The sequence below is a fragment of the Euleptes europaea genome, chromosome 21 (genome assembly GCF_029931775.1).
Source record: "Euleptes europaea isolate rEulEur1 chromosome 21, rEulEur1.hap1, whole genome shotgun sequence".
NCBI classification, from domain to species: domain Eukaryota; kingdom Metazoa; phylum Chordata; class Lepidosauria; order Squamata; family Sphaerodactylidae; genus Euleptes; species Euleptes europaea.
In genome coordinates, this window is record NC_079332.1 from 15,631,333 (window position 1) to 15,653,465 (window position 22,133).

Here is a 22,133-nt window from a genome sequence, read left to right on the forward strand (position 1 = left end):
CACATAGAGGACGGTGCCGAGTTGTTTTCTGTTGCCCCAGAAGGTCGGACCAGAACCAACGGGTTGAAATTAAATCCAAAGAGTTTCCGTCTAGACATTAGGAAGACTTTCTGACAGAGCGGTTCCTCAGTGGAACAGGCTTCCTCGGGAGGTGGTAAGCTCTCCTTCCCTGGAGGTTTTGAAGCAGAAGCTAGATGGCCACCTGTCAGCAATGCTGATCCTTAGTCAGATCATGAGAGGGAGGGCATCTTGGCCATCTTCTGGGCATGGAGTAGGGGTCACTGGGGGTGTGGTGAGGAGGTAGTTGTGAATTTCCTGCATTGTGCAGGGGGTTGGACTAGATGACCCTGGTGGTCCCTTCCAATTCTAAGATCTGGCTGCGCGTGACCCAATCCTGAGGTATTTTCCCCTTCCCAACGTCCTTGTGCACCAACTACAATCATCATAAAGCCGTCTGTTGGCTGCCCCACCACTTAAAAGTGGACTGTCTGGCATTGACCAGAGCCAGGACCTTTTCCGTCGTGGCCCCGGCTTTGTGGAACGGGCTCCCTGAAGAGGTGAGAGAGGGCCCCTCCTTGGAGATCTTCCGGACCCACTGTTTGCCGGGCCGTCCAAGGGGGCTTGAATGGCAGGCGTCTTTTAAAGCAGGGAAATTTAGGGTTAGCTTTTTTTTTTTTCAACTGGAATGAATGAACAAATGAAAATATTTTTGTACCTAGCCATTGGCCATCACAATTTGCTAAAACATATAAAATACAAATACAATCGATTCGCGAGTAAAATATTAACTAGATAATGGGATATACTAAAACATTTCAATTAAAAAGAAAAGTAGCTGCTTCTTCCAAAACCACGTTAGACCTTATTTGCTGCAAGAGCAAACAAAGAGACTCTATTTGACGCATATGCATCAATATCAGATAACAGAAATACAATTTTCTCTGCATTCGAGTGTGTACTGACACCAGATAATATTCCTGTCAAAAATTTAGCCCTGGAGTCAAGTGAAAAAATGTTTTTAATGATTGCTGCAAACTGCATTGAACCACGGGGAAAGGTGGGATATGAATGTTTTAATAAAGAAATAAACTGCGAGTTTATTCTCAGTGTTTGTAAGAAGAGCGGTGAAAGAAACTGGGGAATGGGGAAAAGGGTGGGATAGATGCCTCCGACAGAAGGCAGCACAAAAAAGGGCGGTTTTGCTTACGGTCGTTGCTGGCCGGAGAGTGATTCGCTTCCGATCCTTGCAGGGCATGTGTCCCGTTGGGTTGGTTCAGTTTTGGCAAGGTTGTGAAATTACAATTCCTGCCACCGGACGGAGAGGGAGAGAGGGGAGGAAAATGATCAGTCTCGCTTTCGACCTGCTGTGCTCAATTTCTCAGACATAACTAGATTTAAAAATAAAGAAATAAGGCCACTAAAAATAAAACACAACTCTGACCAAGACATCAAACTTCCACAACCTGCATATATGATGCAAATAGCACACTTTTCAAAAACAGGTGAATAATTTCATCTGTTCTGGTCTTATTAGTCATTGGGGGGGGGGGGGGTTGGCCACAAGCCCCGCAAACCTGATCCCCCAACGTCCAAGGTTTCATCGAGCATTGCCCATAAGCATTCAGACATGTCAATCTGAGAAGTAAAAAGAAGTCACGACGGCAAGGAAAATTACACCCAGGACTAGAACCTTCCTTTCCCCCTTTTAAGGAAAACAGGGCAAAAAACAGATCTTCTGGATTCCACACCTGTGACCGGTTTGTGTTCACGCAACAGTTCCACTGCATTATTTATGTATCAACATTTAACATTTACATATTAACATTTGGCCTTCTTCTGGGCATGGAGTAGGGGGTCACTGGGGGTGTGGGGGGGAGGTAGTTGTGAATTTCGTGCATTGGGCAGGGGGGTGGGCTAGATGACCTTGGTGGTCCCTTCCAACTCTATGATTCTATGAATAATTTCTACAGCATTTTCAGGACCCAAAGCACATAAGGATTACAACCCGCTCTGAGCCCAGCTTGCTGGGAATATGGGCAGAATATAAATGCAAAACATAAATAAAAATTTAAAAATAAATAAACCATCCCTGCAAGGTATACCAGTATCATCATTGTATTTGCCTACAGGCATGCGCAAGAGTTGCTTAAGGCCATACAGAGAGGTCATGGCAAAGATCTGAACTCAAGACCAACAGGGAGTACAGCTCGTTCCCACGACCGCCACGCCGCATCGGCACTCTGTTCAACCCAGCCCTGTTTGTACAAGAGAGCGGATCCCCCCACGAAAATTATTTGTATGCAATATGTAAGGGCGGGGGGTTTGCTCTCACCCGAGGCACGTGGTGTCGTGGGCACGGTTCAAATCCAGCAAACACAGCGGTTCCGTGATGTTCCTGGTGCTCAGAGAAAAGCGCTCGAACTCGGACGGGGAGATCAGATAGAAGCCTGGGGGGCGTGGAAAGAAGGCAACCCGCAAAAGTTTACCAAACAATGAGACTAACTGTTTTCCCAGCGACAAAGATTAAATGGACATAAGTCTGACATCAGAAACCACAACATTCAGAAACCAGTGGGGGAACATTTTAACCTTCCAAGACATTCAAGTTGCTGGTTTAAGAGCAGCAGTTCTCTCCCAAAGGGATTTCAAAGGGAGGTTAGAAAGAGAGACTGCGGAATTACAACTAATAATGAAGCCCAAGACTATGCATTCTCCTGGATTGAACAGAGATGTGGGATTCCTGCCTCATTACCAATGCTAGTTTCTCCACGCCTACTACCCCTCTGCATATCACACCTGATCCAATCACACGTCTGCTCACGTCATTGACTTGCTTTTGACATTTACATGCTATTGCCATCGTGTGTCTAATTCACTCTTCTCTACTTAAGGATGGACAGACACACGTTCTAGCAGGATCTGAAGAAGTGAGCCGTGGCTCATGAACGCTCATAACCCTGCCAGAAATTTTGTTAGTCTTTAAGGGGCGGCTGGACTCTTGCTCTTTTCTACTGCTAGTGGCAGACTAACACGGCTACCCGTCGTGCTTTCAACATGGCCCCCTTCCCAGATAAATTGACGTCACTCCTGCCAACCTAACATAAGAACACCAGAAAAGCCCTGCTGGATCAGACCAAGTCCAGCAGCGTGTTTACACAGCCGCCAAACGGCTGCCTCCAGGAAGCCCACAAACAGGATGACTGCAGCAGCACCATCCTGCCCGTATTACAGCACCTAATCTATTCGGCATGCTCCTCTGATCCTGGAGAGAATAGGTGTGCATCATGACTAGTATCCACGTTGACTAGTAGCCATGAATACCCCTCTCCTCCATGAACATGTCCACTCCCCTCTTCAAGCCTTCCAAGTTGGCAGCCGTCACCCCGTCCTGGGGCAGGGAGTCCCACAATTTAACTATGTGTTGTGTGAAGAAATACTTCCTTTTCTCTGTTCGCATCTCTCGCCCTCCAGCTTCAGCAGATGCTATTATTATGAGAGGGAGAAAAGCTTCTCCCTGTCCACTCTCCAAGGCAAGCATAATTTTATAGACCTCTATCATGTCTCCTCAGTGAATTCCTGTGAGCGCCAGGCAGCTGGCCTTCAAGGTTCTGTTTCTCAGACGTTTGGTATGACTGCTTTCTCTCCGTTTGTGTGATAACTCTAATCTACTATGGGAACCAGGCTCGGCTTGGTAACCAACTGTGCCTTTGGTTTTCTGTATATGTTCCAACCTGTCTGTATTCCCCCCAGTAGAGTCCTCGTACCTTCCCCTGTAAGTTCCTGCTACTCACCTTATGCTTCCCAAATAAACCAGCCTCTTAGAATACCCTGTCTGGATGTTTGGTGATTGGGATTCAACAGGTGAATTCAGACCTTACACTTCCCTTGGTTAACTAAGTGCAATAGGGAATATTCCCTCCCCACAGCACCCTAAATCTATGGCCCTATTTTATTGGGTGATCAGTAAATGGAGGAGAACTCCTCTGCCGTCTCCTCCACGCCAAGTATAATCTTATGACACTCTCATACTCTCAGCTCTTTTCCGGCCCCTCCGCCAGCTCACCTTGCCCGTGTTTGGTGAACACACAGGAGGCGATGCCGCTGATGTCCTCCTTCCGGACGCAGTCATAGTGGACCTGCGGTCGCAGCCCGGGCACTGTGAAGACGTGGATGTCCCCCAGATTGGTGAGGCACGCCAGGCAGTTCTCCGCGTAGTCCTCGCATGCTGCGCTGGCAAAGTGCACCAACGCCACCTTCCGCACGCGGCACCCCTCGTGGGCAGTGAGCTTGAACTTGGTTTTGGCACTGACTTTGGGGAGCGTAAACACCTGGGAGGAGGAGAAGGAAGAGAAGGAAGAGGAGGAGTTGGTTTTTACATGCCGACTTTCTCTACCACTTAAGGAAGAATCAAACCAGCTTACAATCCCCTTCCCTTCCCCTCCCCACAACAGACACCCTGTGAGGTAGGTGGGGCTGAGAGAGCTCGAAGAGAGCTGTGACTAGCCCAGGGTCACCTGGCTGGCTTCATGTGGAGGAGTGGGGAAACCAACCCGGTTCTCCAGATTAGAGTCCACTGCTGTTAACCACTGCTCTTAAGAAGAAGAGTTGGTTTTTATATGCCGACTTCCTCTACCACTTAAGGAAGAATCAAAGCAGCTTACAATCACAATCCCTTCCCCTCCCCACAACAGACACCCTGTGAGATAGGTAGGGCTGAGAGAGCTCGAAGAGAGCTGTGACTAGCCCAAGGTCACCCAGCTGGCTTCAAGTGGAGGAGTGGGGAAACCAACCCGGTTCTCCAGATTAGCGTCCACCGCTCCAAACCACCACTCTTAACCACTACACCATGCTGGCTCTCAGTAAACGCAAAGTAGACGAAAAGGTAGGGGGGGCTGAGAGAGCTCTAAGACAGCTGTGACTAGCCCAAGGTAACCCAACAGGTTTCATGTGGAGGAGCGAGGAATCAAGTGCAGTTCTCCAGATCAGAGTCCACTGCTACAAACCACCACTCTTAACCACTATACCAACGCTGGCTCTCAGAGGGAGGGGGTGTCAGGGTTAGAGTGTTAGACTAGCATCTGGGAGACCCAGGTTTGAATTTCTGCTGAGTTGTGAAAGCTGGCTGGGTGACCTCGAGGCAGTCCCTCGCTTGGCCTAGCCTACCTCACAGGGTGGTTGTCATTATGATTGAACTGAGGGGAGCACAGGGTAAGCTGTGTGAAAAGAAAGGTCTAAGTACCAAAAGAGATTACCTTGAACTGTTCCTCGGAAGCAATGAGCACCGAATGGCTACCCTGCATGTCGGGGGCTTTGGCCAGGTCCCGAGAGACCTCGTACGGTTCGGGCAGAGGGTTCCCCCGCCCGTCGAGGACGGCGATCGACACCACGGGCGCCCGGTGCATTAGCTGGATTTCCTTGCCCAAGACCGCCTCGACGGAGCGCTCCGAGAATTTCTCCTGGGACGGGACCTCCAGGGCGTACGCGAACACCGAGCCGGAGTTGGTACCTGCCCACATGGTGGGCCCGTGGTGTGCAGCTATGGAGGAAGAGAAGAAGAAGAAGAGTTGGTTTTTATATGCTTTTCTCTACCTTTTTAAGGTGAATCCAACTGGCTTACAATTGCTTTCCCTTCCTCTCCCCATAACAGACACCTTGTGAGGTAGGTGGGGCAAAGAGAGTGTAACTAGCCCAAGGTCACCCAGCTGGCTTCATGTGGAGGAGTGGGGAATCGAATAGCTGCCGAAGGACCTCTGTAAGCATAACCTGACCTCCTCCTTCAAGCCACCTAAGCCAATGACTCATTTTGCAGCAGTGAACATAAGAACATAAGAAAGGCCCTGCTGGATCAGACCCAGGCCCATCAAGTCCAGCAGTCTGTTCACACAGTGGCCAACCAGGGGCCTCCGGGAAGCCCACAAGCAAGACGACTGCAGCAGCACAGCGGGTAAGGAGAGCGGAGGGGGGCCGGGAAGGGCGTGGGAGCGAGCCGGGGTGGGGGTCATTCGCTTTCGTTTCCCCCTCGGCGGGGGCGAGCGAGACCATGGCTAGTACTATGATAGCCATCGGTCTGACAATAGCTGCCGCTGGATGTGCAGGACGTTATGCGTTCCAGGCCATGAAGAAGATGGAACCGCAAGTGAAGCAGGCTCTTCAGTCTCTGCCAAAATCTGCCTTCAGTGGTTATTACAGAGGAGGATTTGAACCCAAAATGACCAAGAGGAAAGCTGCTTTAATATTAGGAGTCACTCCTACCGCTAACAAAGGAAAAATCCCAGAAGCTCACAAACGAATCATGCTTTTAAATCACCCCGATAAAGGTGGATCTCCATATATTGCAGCCAAAATCAATGAAGCTAAAGACTTGCTGGAAGGCCAAGCCAAGAAATGAACATCTTACCTATAAAGAAAGTTGACCAGCTCGGCAAATGGTATGGAAAGTGCTGTGAGGAGCTACTGAATTTTTACATCTTCTCGGAATTGAATCTAAAACTACTTTTGCTAGAGAGATTATGGGGGAGGGGGAGGCTCTGGAATTTGATATGTCCAGACATGCCCATGGGTTCCCCCCATTGAGAAGCTTTCTGAAGCGTTGGACCCTACTCAAGGTTAATCAGATGCGGATATGGTTTTGAGATGTCATTATTAAAGTCATAATGCTGATCTATAACTCCGGGTTGAAATAACCTGAGACTTATCATGTGGTGGAATAAAGTGTTTTAAGTCTTTATATTCTTATACTGATAAAAGTGGGGCATTTGCACTGAAGATGTCTTGTCGTGGAATTTACAGCACACTCCAAACATGACATTTTCCCCCAATGTTCATGGTTTCTAAACAATTTAAAAGGGCAATAAAGTTATTATGGGAGTAAAAAAAAAAAAGATGACTGCAGCAGCATTGTCCTGCCTGTGTTCCACAGCACCTAATATAACAGGCCTGCTCCTCTGATCCTGGATAGAACCGAGATGCATCATGACTAGTATTCATTTTGACTAGTAGCCACGGAAAGCCCTCTCCTCCTTGAACATGTCCACTCCCCTCTTCAAGCCCTTCCAAGTTGGCAGCCGCCAACTCTCCAGATAAGACTAAGCAGCCAGAAAATCTCCCCGGCAAACTCATCATTTTGCCTCCTAACATGTGAAAGCCCAAGGTATATACTGCTGCTGAACATGAATGCTCCATTCAGAAGAAGAGTTGGTTTTTATATGCCGACTTCCTCTATCTTTTAAGGAGGATCCAACTGGCTTACAATCGCCTTCCCTTCCTCCCCCCACCACAGGCACCTTGCGAGGTAGGTGGGACTGAGAGAGTCTGGAGAGAACTGTGCCTAGCCCAAGGTCACAGCAGGCTTCATATGTGGGAGTGGGGAAACCAACCCGGTTCTCCAGATTAGAGTCTGCCGCTCACGTGGAGGAGGGAGGAATCCAACCTGGTTCCCCGGATTAGAGTACACCACTCCTAACCACTACAGCACGCTGGCAGAGAAACGAACAAACCAAGCAGCGATAGAGTGGTGGGGGAGAACTCCCTTAAGTTATTAATTAGATTAACTTGCGAGGAAGAGGCGGGTTTTTCAAGAGCCCCGGGGGATGCCTACTTTTCCTACACATCTTTACACCATCTGCATCCAAGAACCTCTGTACAGTGTACTTATTTCCTTCTTTCACAGTTCACCTTTCTTGCAAGGAGACCAGAGGTGAACCCCAAACATTACAAAACTAATGCAAACCCCCGATACCCAGTGTGGGCCGGAAAGACCTGGGTTCGAATCTCCCCCCGCAACAAACCTTTCTGGGTGACCTCGGGCCAGTCGCATTGTCTAAACCCAGACTACCTCACAGGGTCCCTGCAAGAATAGAATGGAGGGGGAGAGCCAGAGACATTACCCCAAGCTCTCAGAATGAATGGTGGGGTCGGAATAAAAGATGGAGAAATTGAAGCGTAAGATCCAGCCATCAGCAGAGGGAGCCACTATAGGAACATAGAAAGCTGCCCTATATGGGTTCAGATCCCTGATTTCTCTAGTTTGAAACCTCTCCTAGGTGTTTCCCAGAGAGATGCTACACAACACCCTTTGACCTCAAAACGGCTGCATTTGAACCCAGGACCATGCACACGTAGCCTGAAGAGAAGAGTAGAAGACTGAGAGGGGATATGATAACCATCTTCAAGTACTTGAAGGGCTGTTATAAAGAGGAGGGTGCCGAGTTGTTTGCTGTTGCCCCAGAAGGTTGGACCAGAACCAACGGGTTGAAATTAAATCAAAAGAGTTTCCGTCTAGACATTAGGAAGAATTTTCTAACAGTTAGAGCGGTTCCTCAGTGGAACAGGCTTCCTCGGGAGGTGGTGGTTTTTAACCTTCCCTGGAGGTTTTTAAGCAGAGGCTAGATGGCCATCGGTCAGCAATGCTGATTCAATGACCATAGGCAGATCATGAGAGGGAGGGCATCTTGGCCATCTTATGGGCATGGAGTAGGGGTCACTGGGTGTGTGTGTGGGGGGGAGGTAGTTGTGAATTTCCTGCATTGTGCAGGGGGTTGGACTAGATGACCCTGGTAGTCCCTTCCAACTCTATGATGCTATGATTCTAATGCATAACACCACTCAGCCACCGTTTCCCACAACCTCAAAGGTGGGCTATAAAGGAAGTCAGTACATTAACTACAGTTGGCCATGATATACACCTGAATAAATGGGAAAAACTCTGGTCGCGAGATATGAAACTCATACTCTCTCAACAACTAAGAGAAAATATCTATAAAATGATGTATAGGTGGTATTTAACACCTAAAAAACTGGCAAGGGCCTATAAATCGATGTCCCCTAAATGTTGGAAGTGTAATGATGAAATTGGTTCATTTCATCATATGTGGTGGACTTGTGACAAAGCAAAAACTTTTTGGGATATGATATATAATGAAAAAAGATTTATTATACAAGACAATGTACCTAAAACACCAGAAATGATGTTACTTAGTATGATACCAAATTCTGTTTTGACTCAGAGATCCTTCTTGATACATGCCACCACGGCTGCAAGACTAGTATATGCAGCTAAATGGAAGTCAATGGACACTCCAGACAAAAGAGACTGGATACGAAAAATGTTGGAACTGGGGGAGATGGCAAAACTCACGGCATTAATAAAACAAAAAGATAATGTACAATTTATGGGGGAATGGGAGGCATGGAAGATTTACTGTGAAAATGAATGGCAATTGGCAAAAATTGAAGGTTATTCTTTGCTCTAATCCATTTTTTTCTTATTATCATTCACCACTTACTATGGTGGATTCGAATTAACATATATTTATGTTTTAAGTGATACTATCTGGAATTTATATATTAATGGATATAGTACTACTAGGATTAGACATGTGTTATACAAAGTATACAAATATATTAAAAAGATGGAGGGAGATGAAGGGGAAGTCTTTATTATTTAGTTTTATCACATATATATCTTTCTTTTCAACAATTATGTACTGTATTTTACTTTCTTTTTATTGATGATACTTATTAATTGTTGAAATGTTTATTCACAAATAATGGAAAAAATATTTTAAAAAAATGCATTAACTACAGTCACACCTTCCCCAAGTAAGAGGCGCTCCCCACATTTCAAAGGCAACCCCCTTCCCCCCCTCCATCCTTTACCATCTCGAAGGAAGGTGTCCGCAAAGCAGAGGCAGCGGACGACCCCCGAGAGAGAGTCGTCAGCCGACCGGGGCTCGATCCGCCGCTGCACAGGGGTCATCTCCACCTCGTGGGGGCCGGCCTGCTCAGCAAGCTGGGCGTTGGCCTCCTGAACCTGGTGGGAGGGAAGGACAGGTGGATTGAGGGTCAGGACACTGCCGCGACCCACCCCAAACACAACAACTTGCTGAGAGGGAGGATTTCCTCTACCTGCTTCCAGATCATACTTAACCAGGGCTCCGTTCATCTCTCCCATCCTCAAAACCCATAGCTCTGTGACCACGTCTTTGGCAGAAGCATTAGACCACGTCAGTCCCTTTGGGCCCACCCCCCTGAAGGACCGCTTCTACCCTTGACTGCCTGTCCTGCCAGCTAAGATCCTCTTCACAAGCTCTCTGTGCCTCTGCTGCCGAGATGAAGCAGGCATGAAATAGAAAGTAGCACCTATAATGCATGTGTATATAATCATAGACAGCAATCATTTTATACAGTATATAGGTTGCTAATATAAATCCAATTTTTACTAGTATACATCGTTCAAAAATACTGTTGATTGTCGTAGTTCAACAATTTTTATTAGGGTAGATCAGTAGTTCCCAAAGTGGGTGGTATCACCCCCTGGGGGGCGGTGGGATTACCTAGGGGGGCACTAAGAGGAAAGGGGGCAGCAGGGGGGGTGCTAGAGGTGGGCCCCTTCAACTGTGTTGTTCATTAATTTACAATAGATTAAGCTGGCAAATTTGGTGCAAACTATCAGAATTTTTTTCCAGACTTTGAAGAACTGGTACCACTGGGTCAAGTTCATCTGTTATGTTGAATAAATTTCAACTAAAAAGTTTTAATTTGATTTTGAATAGATGTGCAATGAATTGTTACTGTTTTGAAATTTTATTGTTATTATCTTCTTTAGCGAGTCATGCAAACCCATATTTTGAATAATGCTTTTTATAGGGTAGGGAAGGGGGTGCCGGGGTTGAGTTTGTGGAACCGAGGGGGTGGTGGCCCAGAAAGTTTGGGAACCACTGGGGTAGATGGTATTTACAAGTACAACCCGGGAACCTGTCTTCTGAACTTCACCTGAAGAATTAACTTCCCAATTACTTTAGTGAACAAGATTTTAATTTATAGAGAAATGTTCAACAGTTAGAATATATTTCTTGTTGTACCTGTGCAATATGGTACTTTATTCTGTAGTCTTTGATACTTTATTCTGTAGATGAATTAACTAGCTGATAATATTTCAACTTGTAATGTTAAGAAAACAAAGAAGTTGTATTGGTTCTTGTAGGTTATCCAGGCTGTGTGACCGTGGTCTTGGTATTTTCTTTCCTGACGTTTCGCCAGCAGCTGTGGCAGGCATCTTCAGAGGAGTAACACTGAAGGACAGTGTCTCTCAGTGTCAAGTGTGTAGGAAGAGTAATATATAGTCAGAAAGGGGTTGGGTTTGAGCTGAATCATTGTCCTGCAAAAAGTATCAAAGGTAATGTGCTAATCATTGTCCTGTAAGTATCAAGATAATGTGCTAATGAGGGTGTGGTATGTTAATATGGAACCATTGTATCCTGAAGTGATCTGTTAATGTGTGAAATCCAAAGCTAATCTGCATGGCTATTGTGGACTGTAGTCTTTGTATAATTGAGTTTAAGAAACACAGTTTGTACATTCACAAACTATGTTGAACGTTGAAAATTGTGAAACTATGACAATCAACAGTATTTTTGAACAATGTATACTAGTAAAAATTGGATTTATATTAGAAACCTATATACTGTATAATGTTATTGCTATCTATTATTATACACACATACATTATAGGTACTACTTTCTATTTAATACCTTTAGTATACTTGGGTACCTATACTTGTGAGATGAAGCAGGTGGCAACCTAGCCACAGGGCCTTTTTGGTGGTGGCGCCTCACCTTTGGAAAGCCCCCCTCGAGGCTTGCTTGGTGCCTCCCTTGACAAAACCTTGTCCTTTACCCAAGTTTTTAATCAAGAGGACCCATCTGGTTTTTTTAGCTGTTTCCAAAATCTCCAAGCTATGGGGCTTTTCCCCCAAGCATTAATTCTCTCCAATCCTCTACCTCCAACTTTGTTCAGGCCACTTTGGGAGTCAAGGACTTGAACCCAGAGCCCCCCAGTCCAAACCCTTGGCAGCCAGCCACGCCGGGTCGTACAACTCTGCCTACCTTGCTGGAAGGACTGCTGGCGTTAACCCTCTTCTTCCCAGACACCCTGCTCTTGCGGATTCGGCGGAAGGACTGCCGCAGGGACTTCTTCAGTGACTTCACCCGGGAGAGCGGCCCTTCCATGGCGAGGGAGTCGTTGGGATGTAACGTGCATCTACACACACAAAAATTCACAATAATAAAACCACCCCGCTCATCTTGTCAGGATCTTGTCACTGATCGAACCAGGAATCTTTGGATCTGCGCTCCGCAGCCTTTTGCGGTGAACCATCGATAGCAAGATGGATACGTTCCCGGTACTATGTACATCCTCTCGCTGAGGGAAAAACACCCAACCTGGGAGGATAATAAAAGCTTACGGACAGGCTTGAACTTGCCCTGCCCCACTGTCCCTAGGTTATGCCCATCTCATGTCTGCCAGGCCCCCTACTTGATCTGCACTCGTCTTACACCTCCCAGTCCCCCCTACTTGGTCCACACTCGTCTTACACCTCCCAGTCCCCCCTACTTGGTCCACACTCGTCTTACACCTCCCAGTCCCCCCTAACTGGTCTGCACTCATCTTATACCTTGCAGTCCCCCCATCCCTCTCACGCTTGTCTTATGCCCATTTCATGCCTGCCAGTCCCCCTTACTTGATCCGCACTCGTCTTATACCTCCCAGTCCCCCCTAACTGGCCCACACTCATCTTACACCTCCCAGTCCCCCCTCCCCCACCCATGCTCGTCTCATGCCCATCTCATGCCTCCCAGTCCTCCTACTTGATCGGCACTGGTTTTATGCCTCCCAGCCCGCCCCACAACTGGCCCGCACTCGTCTTACCCTTCGCAGCCCCCCTCCCCCACTCATGCCCATCTTATGCCTGCCAGTTCCCCCTACTCGGTCCGCACACGTCTTACATCTCCCAGTCCCCCCGATCTGGCCCACACTCGTCTTAGGCTTCCCAGTCCCCCTACCTAGCCCACGCTCATCTCCTCCCTCGCAGTCCCCCTTACCTGGCCAGCACAGAGTTCCGCCGGTAGTAATCGTACAGCCCAAAGCCGTGACTGGTCCCAAAAGCCACCAGGTTCCATTCAGAGTGCAGCGTGACAGCGGTGACGGCTGCGGGGGGCATGCACTGCACGAGGGCCATGGGCTGGAAGCCCTGGGCAAAGGAGAGGGACCCATTCTTGGGCGTGAGTCGGTCGTGCCCCTTCCAGGTGAAGCCCTCGCGGTCCTGGAGGAGGTCCACCACGGCAACGTAGATCAGATGCTCGGACTTCTCATCGTTCAGTTCCATGACCAGCACCTGCCGCGAGGAGGAAAGGGAGAGCCGGGCCTCAGGATCGGGACCACCAAGATACCTGCTTCGCCCCGGAAGAGAGCAGGTGATATTGTTCGGACAGAGCATTGACAGAAGGATGCTCTTCAGGAAAGCCACGGCCGGTTTTCTCAACAAAATGTGTTTATTTATTGAAATATTTGTATCCTTCCCTATATTTGCGGACTCAAGGCGGCTAATGACATTGCAAAAACCGCAAAATGCATTGCAAAAAAACAAGGTACAAAGCATAATTTACCTATGCTACAATTTTTTAGAAAAAGAAACACTAAAAGCATTTTGGCCATAGAAACACTAAAACAAGATCCTCAATCATCATTAACACCTTTTGAGAACCGGCTTGGTAAAGTTTCCGCCTTTTAAAAAAATGTCTTTCTTTCAAAAAGCAAAAACAAACAAACAATTCTGAAACCTACTTTGTAATTTCCTTGGGGCAGGGACCTGCTTTTCCTCCCCTCGCCTTGCAAGCAACACAAACAACTGATGGGGCTCATTAAAATTAATAACCTGCACCGAGCCCTCGGGAGAGGGTGGAAAGCAAGCTTCAATCAAAAGCGAGTGGGAAGTAAATTAATCCCGCTTCCCCGCTGCTGACAGTACCTGCCCAGCTGTGCCAGCCACCACCATCTTTGCCGTGTATTTGCAGAGAACGATCTTCTGGATTCCCAGCCGGGGGTCGTCGCTATAGGGGTCGAAGCAACCAACCTGGACGGAGCAGAGGGGTTTGGGGAGGGGAGAAGGGTGGAGACAGAGGCAGCATTTTAGAGGGGTGGGGATGACTGGGAAGCGCCCCCGCTGCGTCCCACTCAAGGATACCCTGAAAGAAAGATGTTGTTTTGAAGCCAACCCACCCACTTGCATAGGGCTGTCAGGTCTCCAGCTATAGCGAGAGGCCCCCTACTGGCAGCCCGTCAGTTAGTACAGCACTCAGGGGTAGGGAAATACTCGTCAGCCAGACAGCATGATGTCACTTCCTGTGTGGCCCCCAAAATGACGGCGTTGCGGGGTGACAATCTAGGATTCAACTGAATTGAATCAGACTGTGTTACTCCCAACGCGATGAGGAAACTTCTCGGGTCACACCGGAAGGAAAAAAGTTGTCAGCAAGATGGCATGATGTCACTTCCTGTGTGCCCCCTGAAATGACGGCGTTGCGGGGCAATGCTCTAGGATTCAACTGAATTGAATCAGACTGTGTTGCTCCCAATGTGACGATGGAACTTCTGGGGTCACGTCGGAAGGAAAACAGACGTCAGCCAGACAGCATGATGTCACTTCCTGTGTGGCTTCTGAAGTGACGGCGTTGCGGGCTGACACTCTAGGATTCAACTGAATTGAATCAGACTGTGTTACTCCCAACGCGATGATGAAACTTCTGGGGTCACACCGGAAGGAAAAAAGTTGTCAGCCAGATGGCATGATGTCACTTCCTGTGTGGCCCCCGAAATGACGGCGTTGCGGGGCAATGTTCTAGGATTCAACTGAATTGAATCAGACTGTGTTGGTCCCAATGTGATGATGGAACTTCTGGAGTCACGTCGGAAGGAAAACAGACGTCAGCCAGACGGCATGATGTCACTTCCTGTGTGGCTTCTGAAGTGACGGCGTTGCGGGCTGACGCTCTAGGATTCAACTGAATTGAATCTGACTGTGTTGCTCCCAATGCAATGGAATGTCTGGGGTCACCCAGGAAGGAAAATAATCGTCAGCCAGATGGCATGATGTCACTTCCTGTGTGTTCTCCAAAGTGACGACACTGTGGGCTGACGCTCTAGGATTCAACTGAATTGAATCCAACTGTGTTGCTCCCAATGCGATGATGGAATGTCTGGGGTTACGCCGGAAGCAACGTCATGCCATTGGAGAAATGACAATTTGAATTTCCCCGCACTACCCTGAGTCTCCCGCCAGCTGCTGGCACTTGGCTGGCTACCCTACTCTTGCGGTGTCACCAAGATACCTACAACCTCATCTCCAGATCAGTCCTGGGCTTTGGTTTTCCCGTTTTTAAAGAAATTAAGACAAGGAATGAATGGATGAGCGCATGCACGCTCGCACACTTTATAAGCTCGCCACACTGCGCCTCGTCCCATCAAGCTAGAGGATCCAAATACTGGTTTCCTGTTCCAAATCGGCACAGACTCCTTTTCTCCACATGGTGGCCCACTGAGAAACACACACTGAAAGATTAGGGAGAGACTCTTAGACCTCCAAGCTCATATAGATCATCACCCTTCTAAACGGAGATGGGGAACTAGATCAGAAACGAACAAGTGAAGGAGAGGGGCCATATGAGTTCCCACCAATGGAAAAGGTCATACCCACGGAACCGTGTTGTCAAATGGTAAAAAGCGATCCCACCACGAGACGCTCCCTTTGCCCCAGCTCTGGCCTTCCACACCCCAAGAATCACCCCCTTCCAGATAAAGAGGCATCAAAGCCTGGTACCTTCCGGAACGGGGGCCATTCTTCGTCGCCAGACTGGTTCAAGCTGTCGTTGTGCTCACAGTCGGTTTGGAAGATGTGGGCTGTGCCCAGCTTGTACAGGGGCTTGAGGGAGACTCCCGAGGCATCCCAGAAACGGACCGTCCCGTCCTCGTGGCTGCAACGAGAAGAACAAGCCGTCAAGTCAACATGAAGGGGTCACTGTGATAACCTATAAAAATATGACCGAGAATCAGAACTCAAGATGGAGCTGTGCAAACGAAGAAATGGGGCTATGCAAATGAGCAGGCTCTAGTATGCATTAATGCATTAATGCATACTGGAAGAAAGTGATCCAAATTATATCTAATAGTCTCGAAATAAATATTCCACCAAATCCTGAAACCATTTTACTGAATTATATGCCAGATATACAGAAAGATCTTCGAGACATATTCCTTAATATGATAACGTCAGCTGGAATTAACCTTGCAAGATACTGAAAAGGAAACCAATTCCCAGATCTAAATAAGTGGATAGATACGGTTAAACAAACTTATGTATTAATTAAGCTGACTTATTATGAAAACGATAAAGACATGGAAGATCTAGATGCTGTTTGGATCCCAATAAACTCTAGAATGGAAAAAAACTTTCAAAATCTAGAACATGGAGAGGAAGACGAGTAAGGTTTTTGCTGACTTCAATATGCATAGCTGAGGTCGTTCTCTTTTACTATTATTACTTTTATCTGGTATGGTATGTAATTTCGATTGATTTTTTTTTGTTTCTTCTTCTTTCCCCCAATTTTGTTAATTTTATGTACATAATAAAGTTTTTATTATTAAAAAAAGCAAATGAGCAGGCCCAGTTTATTTATTTGTTTGTTCATTCATTCATTCATTCATTTATTAAACTTATACCCCACTCTCTATCCAGCCAAAGCCAGGCTCAGAGTAGCTAACATCCATTAAAATGTCATATGATAGTCAACACAACATAATATACAAAATTAATTTCATTTTTTTTAAAAATGCCGGGCCCTGCCAGAGACCAGGAACTAACGGCCTTCCTTCGGTGGTGCCCCCAAAGGGACCCTGCTGAGCTTGGGGGTGTTATGGAGGGTTTGTTCCCCTCCCCGCCCCTTGTCCGGTGGAGGCTCCTAAGAAAGGACTCCCGCAGAAAAACATTCACTGAACTTCCAATGGCGTCCACGCAAGCATCTCCCCGGGAAGGATTTGGCCGGCTACTTCTGCCGTTCTCCCCCTCCCCACCCCTCCGGCCTGAACATCTGCTGTCCCCGGCTGCGCTCTCCAAGGGGGCTGAGAGCCAAATTAAACCCATAAAGCGCTTGGCTCTGAGCGGTTCAGACATTGCCAAGAGTGAAAACAATAGAAGGAAAAAACGGGGGGGGGGGGAAGAGGCAGGGGGAAACGGGGGATTACGGTTGCGGTTGTCTCGTCGCTTAAATCAGATCAATCGATCAAAAACACAGACGAGCCAAACATACTCTTCCAATTCACAAGGCAGATTTTTTAAAGGATTTTTAAAAGAAAAAAGTATTCATAATTTTTAAAAGTGGCAGCTTCATAGAGGCGTTCTCTCCGACACTACGAAGAAGAATGGAAACCCTCTTCCAGGATGATGGATGGGGTGGCTACAGGGCTGAAAAATTAAGATGTTTCCGTTCTCTCATGTGTTTGTTAATGTAAGCTGGATTTCTAAACTGAAAAGCCCCAAAAGCTTGCCCCTATTCTGGCAAACAAGTTGCTCCATCCTTAACCATTTTGCGATCCCCTCTCCATCATTTTAGGATCCCCTTTCCATCATTTTTCCGGCCCAACAATGTTTTCATACTCCACACATGAACACATGAAGCTGACTTCTAATGAATTAGAACCTTGGTCCATCAAAGCCAGTATTGTCTACTCTGACCGGCAGCGGCTCTCCAGGGTCTCAGGCAGAGGTCTTTCACATCACCTACTTGCCTAGTCCATTTAACTGGAGATGCCGGGGATTGACCCTGGGACCTTCTACATGCCAAGCAGATGCTCTGCCACTGAGCCACAGCCCCTCCCGAAAAGACCCTTGGTCCATCAAAGCCAGTATTGTCTACTCTGACTGGCAGCGGCTCTCCAGGTTCTCATGCAGGGGTCTTTCACATCACCAACTGGCCTAGTCTCTTTAACTGGAGATGCCGGGGATTGAACCTGGGACCTTCTGAATGCCAAGCAGATGCTCTGCCACTGAGCCACAGCCCCTCCCGAAAAGACCCTTGGTCCATCAAAGCCAGTATTGTCTACTCTGACCGGCAGCGGCTCTCCAGGGTCTCAGGCAGAGGTCTTTCACATCACCTACTTGCCTAGTCCCTTTAACTGGAGATGCCGGGGATTGACCCTGGGACCTTCTACATGCCAAGCAGATGCTCTGCCACTGAGCCACAGCCCCTCCCGAAAAGACCCTTGGTCCATCAAAGCCAGTATTGCCTACTCTGACTGGCAGCGGCTCTCCAGGTTCTCATGCAGGGGTCTTTCACATCACCAACTGGCCTAGTCTCTTTAACTGGAGATGCCGGGGATTGAACCTGGGACCTTCTGAATGCCAAGCAGATGCTCTACCACTGAGCCACAGCCCCTCCCCTACTTTTTTCCTGAATGGGGATTCAAAGTACCTCACCCTTATTCTCCTCTCATCCATTTTATCCTCACGATCACCCTGTGACGTAGGTTAGGCTGAGAGTGCATGACTGTCCCGAGGTCACCCAACGAGCTTCCATGGCAGTGGAGATTTGAACCTGGGTCTCCCCGAACCTAGCCCCACAACACTACACTGGTGACACCTTTTATATCACCTGCAGAATACACTTTCTATGCCAACTTCTTTCCTCCCCCCCAACGCCATACGCAATGGTTACATCTCACGCACTACATTCGAACTCGCCTCACACACAAACCCCAAGACAGTCTAGAACAGAAATTGCCCATAACTCACCCAGTCAAGAGAAGCCCCCTCTGTGTGGGTTCCTGTGCCAGATTTCTTCCTCCAGTGATGGGCCAATTCTGTTAAAGGAGGGAAAAAAACCTTCAAAGAAATATATTTTTAGCCATGAAACATTATACGAAAGTTCATTTGGGGCCAACCTAGATCAAGGAAGCATTTTGGGTGGCCTAAATTCGAACACACCTCAAACCTAACTGCCCTATAAACACAGCTTTCATTTCCCCTCCACCCTCCAAGATAATCGCTTAGGCTTGGCTTATCTACTTATTTATCACATTTTTATTCCACCCTTCCTTCTGAGGAGCTCGGGGTGGAGTACACGGTTCTCCCTTCCGCCTTGCGTCCTCACAACAACCTTGTGAGGTTGGCAAGGCTGAGAGGGAAGGGGAGAAACCGAAGGTGACTCAGGCAGCTTCACGGCCCAATGGGGACTTGAAAGTGGGCTTCGGGGGTCCTGTTTATACCACTCCTCTCCCCGCGAGGGAATCCAACAAAACTAAGGGGCAGTAGATTCCGGACGGACTTCTATAAGCAACAAAGGATTAAAATGTAGAATTCGCGTCCAGAGGATGTTAAGATGGCCCTAGGCATAAATTATTTGCATAAATATACAGCTGTTGCAGGGAACTCCGTTCCGACTCGTTAAAAGATCTCTCATAGTTCGCTGCTAAGTCACATTTCCACTCGCAGTGTATCCTTCCCTGTGGTGGAAGTGATCCTCCACTGCACAATGGGTTCCTCTCACCCTAGACGCTTTCGCTCATGCAAGATCGGCACTCTTCAATGAGCCTCAGAAGAGAGTGAGAACCACTTCTGCAACGGTTAAGCAGGGAGCCGAGTGAAGCAGGGCTTGGGCACCAAAAGCCAGTGCGACTTCCTGGGTACAACCCCCAAGAGATACCCAAACCGAGATACCCCCCCAACCACGTTCGATGGGTCAATATGGCTCTCCCAGTCACACTCATGCACCGACTCACCCCAGAGGACAAGCGGGGGCTCTGCTGTTCTCCTGCGCTGATAATCCTCTCCCACAGCTTGAGGGGTACGTTGGAGATGTGGTACGAGCAGGTGATGGCGGAGGAATGGAGCGGGGCCAGATAGGGGGCAGGGATCGTGGGCCAGCCAGGCGTCTGCAGGTCAATCACAACCAACTCCTCCTCCACCAGAGCTACCAAGGCGGTCGGGTTGTCGAACTCTTGAAAAAAAGAGAGGAGAGAAGATACTTTACGAGAACTGCCTTGCACCGAGGACAACATTTAATCATGAGCAGCAGGGGACCCCCTAAGGAAGAGAGCCAGATGTTGGGAGGTAATTAGACAAGGGAGGCTTGGGTTTTTTTTAAATAGCAAAGTGCATACCCTCCTCTACCTCTGTGTCGTATACCGTGAAGAAGTCAATCACGCGCGAAGTGAAGTCCAAGGTGACCAACGTCTGTCCTTGCAGGATGGTCACGCAGTGCCGGTCCCCGTAACTGGCCCGGGGCATCCCACCACTGAAAATGATGAAGTGACCCCTACAGGAAGGGAAGAGTCAACCGTTCAGGAGGCAGACCCCCATGGATCCTGGTCTGAAGCATGCTGAAAGTTGGGGGTGGTCTTAATGAGGGGTGTGTGTCCAACGATCAGATAACAAGGCTGACTCAGTACCCCCTTTCCATAAGTAAACAGAAGCAACACACCATTAACCTACAAGACTGCAAGATTCATACTCTCTCTGGGCTGTATTATCATACCCAACACTTACGTTTGTGACCATTTTCGGGGGGAATTGTGAGCTCCAGGCTCACAGGAATGCTATGCTACATTATAAACTCTCCTTGCAGACAGAAGGCCAGCACGGCAAGCTCAAGGTAGGAATCGCACCTCCCTTCTTCCTGAACTAGTTTTCTACTGGCACGGAAGGGTTTGATCACACAGAGAGCTTGATTCACACCAGGAATCGCCACTGGCGGTCACAGGCGACACCACCGATGCCACCACATTCTCTGACAGGCACAGACCAATCTAGTCCCAAGGCAGTACATACCCTGACTCGCACGTCTGCCATGTAATTTTGTTGATAGCTTTGCACGGGAAGGGACCTGAAAGGGAAGAGAAGGGGTTTGGAGACCGCACTTCATACACTTCATAAACGAGGGGACAAAATATTTATTTCTGCTCTCCCCCCATGTGCCATAAGCACCCCCCTCAGACCAGAGCTGAGGAATTTATGACTAACGTTTAGCCGTCAATGAGAACAATTCATGAACCCAGTTTAGCAAATCCCTTCCATTCAAAAAAGATTTTAAAATTGCTAGTCCTCATAGGTGCAGAGGTTTTTAGAACGGTAGGCTCGCTTTCTATAAGCAAGGACTTTTGTGGAGTGTCCATGCATGCACAAATATATGCACTCCTCTGCAGCCAGAAGTGTTGCAGAAAAAGCTTTATCGCTCAGTTCTGCCAACTGTACCAACTGGCACCCAAAACCACTGTCAGCAGTAAATGAATATTTTGCGCCTTTCCAGAAAAGGCAGATGAAAATAATCATACCCTCGGTCGCAGCCAAAAAGCCTGACTTTTGAGTCCCTGAAGAACAACCAACTTTCTCGTTTTCGATAATTTTTATTTTAAACTTATATTCAACATACATATAAAACAAAACTTGCATCTTAACATACAGCCTAACTACATAACATCCAACATAACACAACATAGCAAATGTGCCTTACTTTCTCTGAAACTGACCAACTATTCCACCAATTCTTACTACTACCTTCCTTTCCATATCGTGTTTTTCTCCTTATGTACTATTATGTATCGTTTAAGACTAACCATTGAATATATGTTAAATTCTACTTCTGTGATAATAATAAAACTTCTGCGTATACTTTAATTTCTTCTATGGGGGTCTTGAATATCTATATTAAAACTATCCATATTACTTCTCCCAGCTATCACACCTATTTTTTCTCTTCTACTATTTATTATTTGACATAATTATATATATATTTATTCTATGCGCCTCTTATCGTAGAACTACCAACTTTCTTAGCCTCTGGAGCAGGGTAAACCTTAGCCCTGTTTGCACGGCCTTGGCCAGGGATGGCGGGCAAGAAATCAGAATAAATAAATAAAACGTTACAGTGAATGGAGCAACATCAATTTACAAATGAAACTGGAGATCGGTACCCAGATAATTGTGAGATTTAAACTGCAAGTTTTGCCATATTTGCGTTGAACCCTACTCCTTGAGTGTACACTGTACATGGATTGTACAAGAGTTTCACATAACTTGTGAACAGCGCTCTTGTGTCCAATCCCACAGGACTGCGTTTTTTCTAGAAAGCCATTTAACCGTGGGACACAACATTCAGAAATTCAGCCTGGAGCACAATTCTTCTTCTTTTTTTTAAAAAAAGAGAGAGCATTAAATTGGGTTTTCCAAGCAATTACCAGAGACGACTTCCAGCCAATAAATTATCCTCGCGGACCGCCTGGCAGATGGTACGGAAGCAGCTCAGCT

The 22,133-nt window shown here is 47.5% G+C and overlaps 2 protein-coding genes across 2 annotated transcripts in view; one reads left to right on the top strand and one right to left on the bottom strand.

The window, feature by feature from the left end:
• The window catches only part of LLGL1 (LLGL scribble cell polarity complex component 1), a 70,904-nt gene that overhangs the window by 1,617 nt on the left and 47,154 nt on the right, over window positions 1-22,133 (bottom strand). Inside the window, exons 8-20 of the mRNA XM_056866177.1 lie at window positions 20,658-20,712; window positions 19,991-20,145; window positions 19,610-19,827; window positions 18,624-18,691; window positions 15,657-15,810; window positions 13,809-13,913; window positions 12,883-13,175; window positions 11,887-12,040; window positions 9,658-9,811; window positions 5,253-5,536; window positions 4,064-4,328; window positions 2,333-2,447; window positions 1,208-1,305 (exon numbers count right to left, since the gene is read on the bottom strand). Of these exons, the coding sequence (XP_056722155.1) occupies window positions 1,208-1,305; window positions 2,333-2,447; window positions 4,064-4,328; window positions 5,253-5,536; window positions 9,658-9,811; window positions 11,887-12,040; window positions 12,883-13,175; window positions 13,809-13,913; window positions 15,657-15,810; window positions 18,624-18,691; window positions 19,610-19,827; window positions 19,991-20,145; window positions 20,658-20,712 (2,118 nt within the window). The remainder of the gene's footprint in view (window positions 1-1,207; window positions 1,306-2,332; window positions 2,448-4,063; window positions 4,329-5,252; window positions 5,537-9,657; window positions 9,812-11,886; window positions 12,041-12,882; window positions 13,176-13,808; window positions 13,914-15,656; window positions 15,811-18,623; window positions 18,692-19,609; window positions 19,828-19,990; window positions 20,146-20,657; window positions 20,713-22,133) is intronic.
• On the top strand, window positions 6,024-22,122 carry LOC130492425 (mitochondrial import inner membrane translocase subunit TIM14-like). Its single transcript, XM_056866175.1, has 2 exons — window positions 6,024-6,428; window positions 22,112-22,122. Exon 1 carries the CDS (start codon window positions 6,041-6,043, stop codon window positions 6,386-6,388), a length of 348 nt encoding a protein of 115 aa, XP_056722153.1. The 5' UTR covers window positions 6,024-6,040; the 3' UTR covers window positions 6,389-6,428; window positions 22,112-22,122.

What these genes read in the sequence shown, in the direction of transcription:
- LOC130492425 (XM_056866175.1), top strand. Translation starts at nt 6,041, where the DNA reads ATGGCTAGTACTATGATAGCCATCGGTCTGACAATAGCTGCCGCTGGA.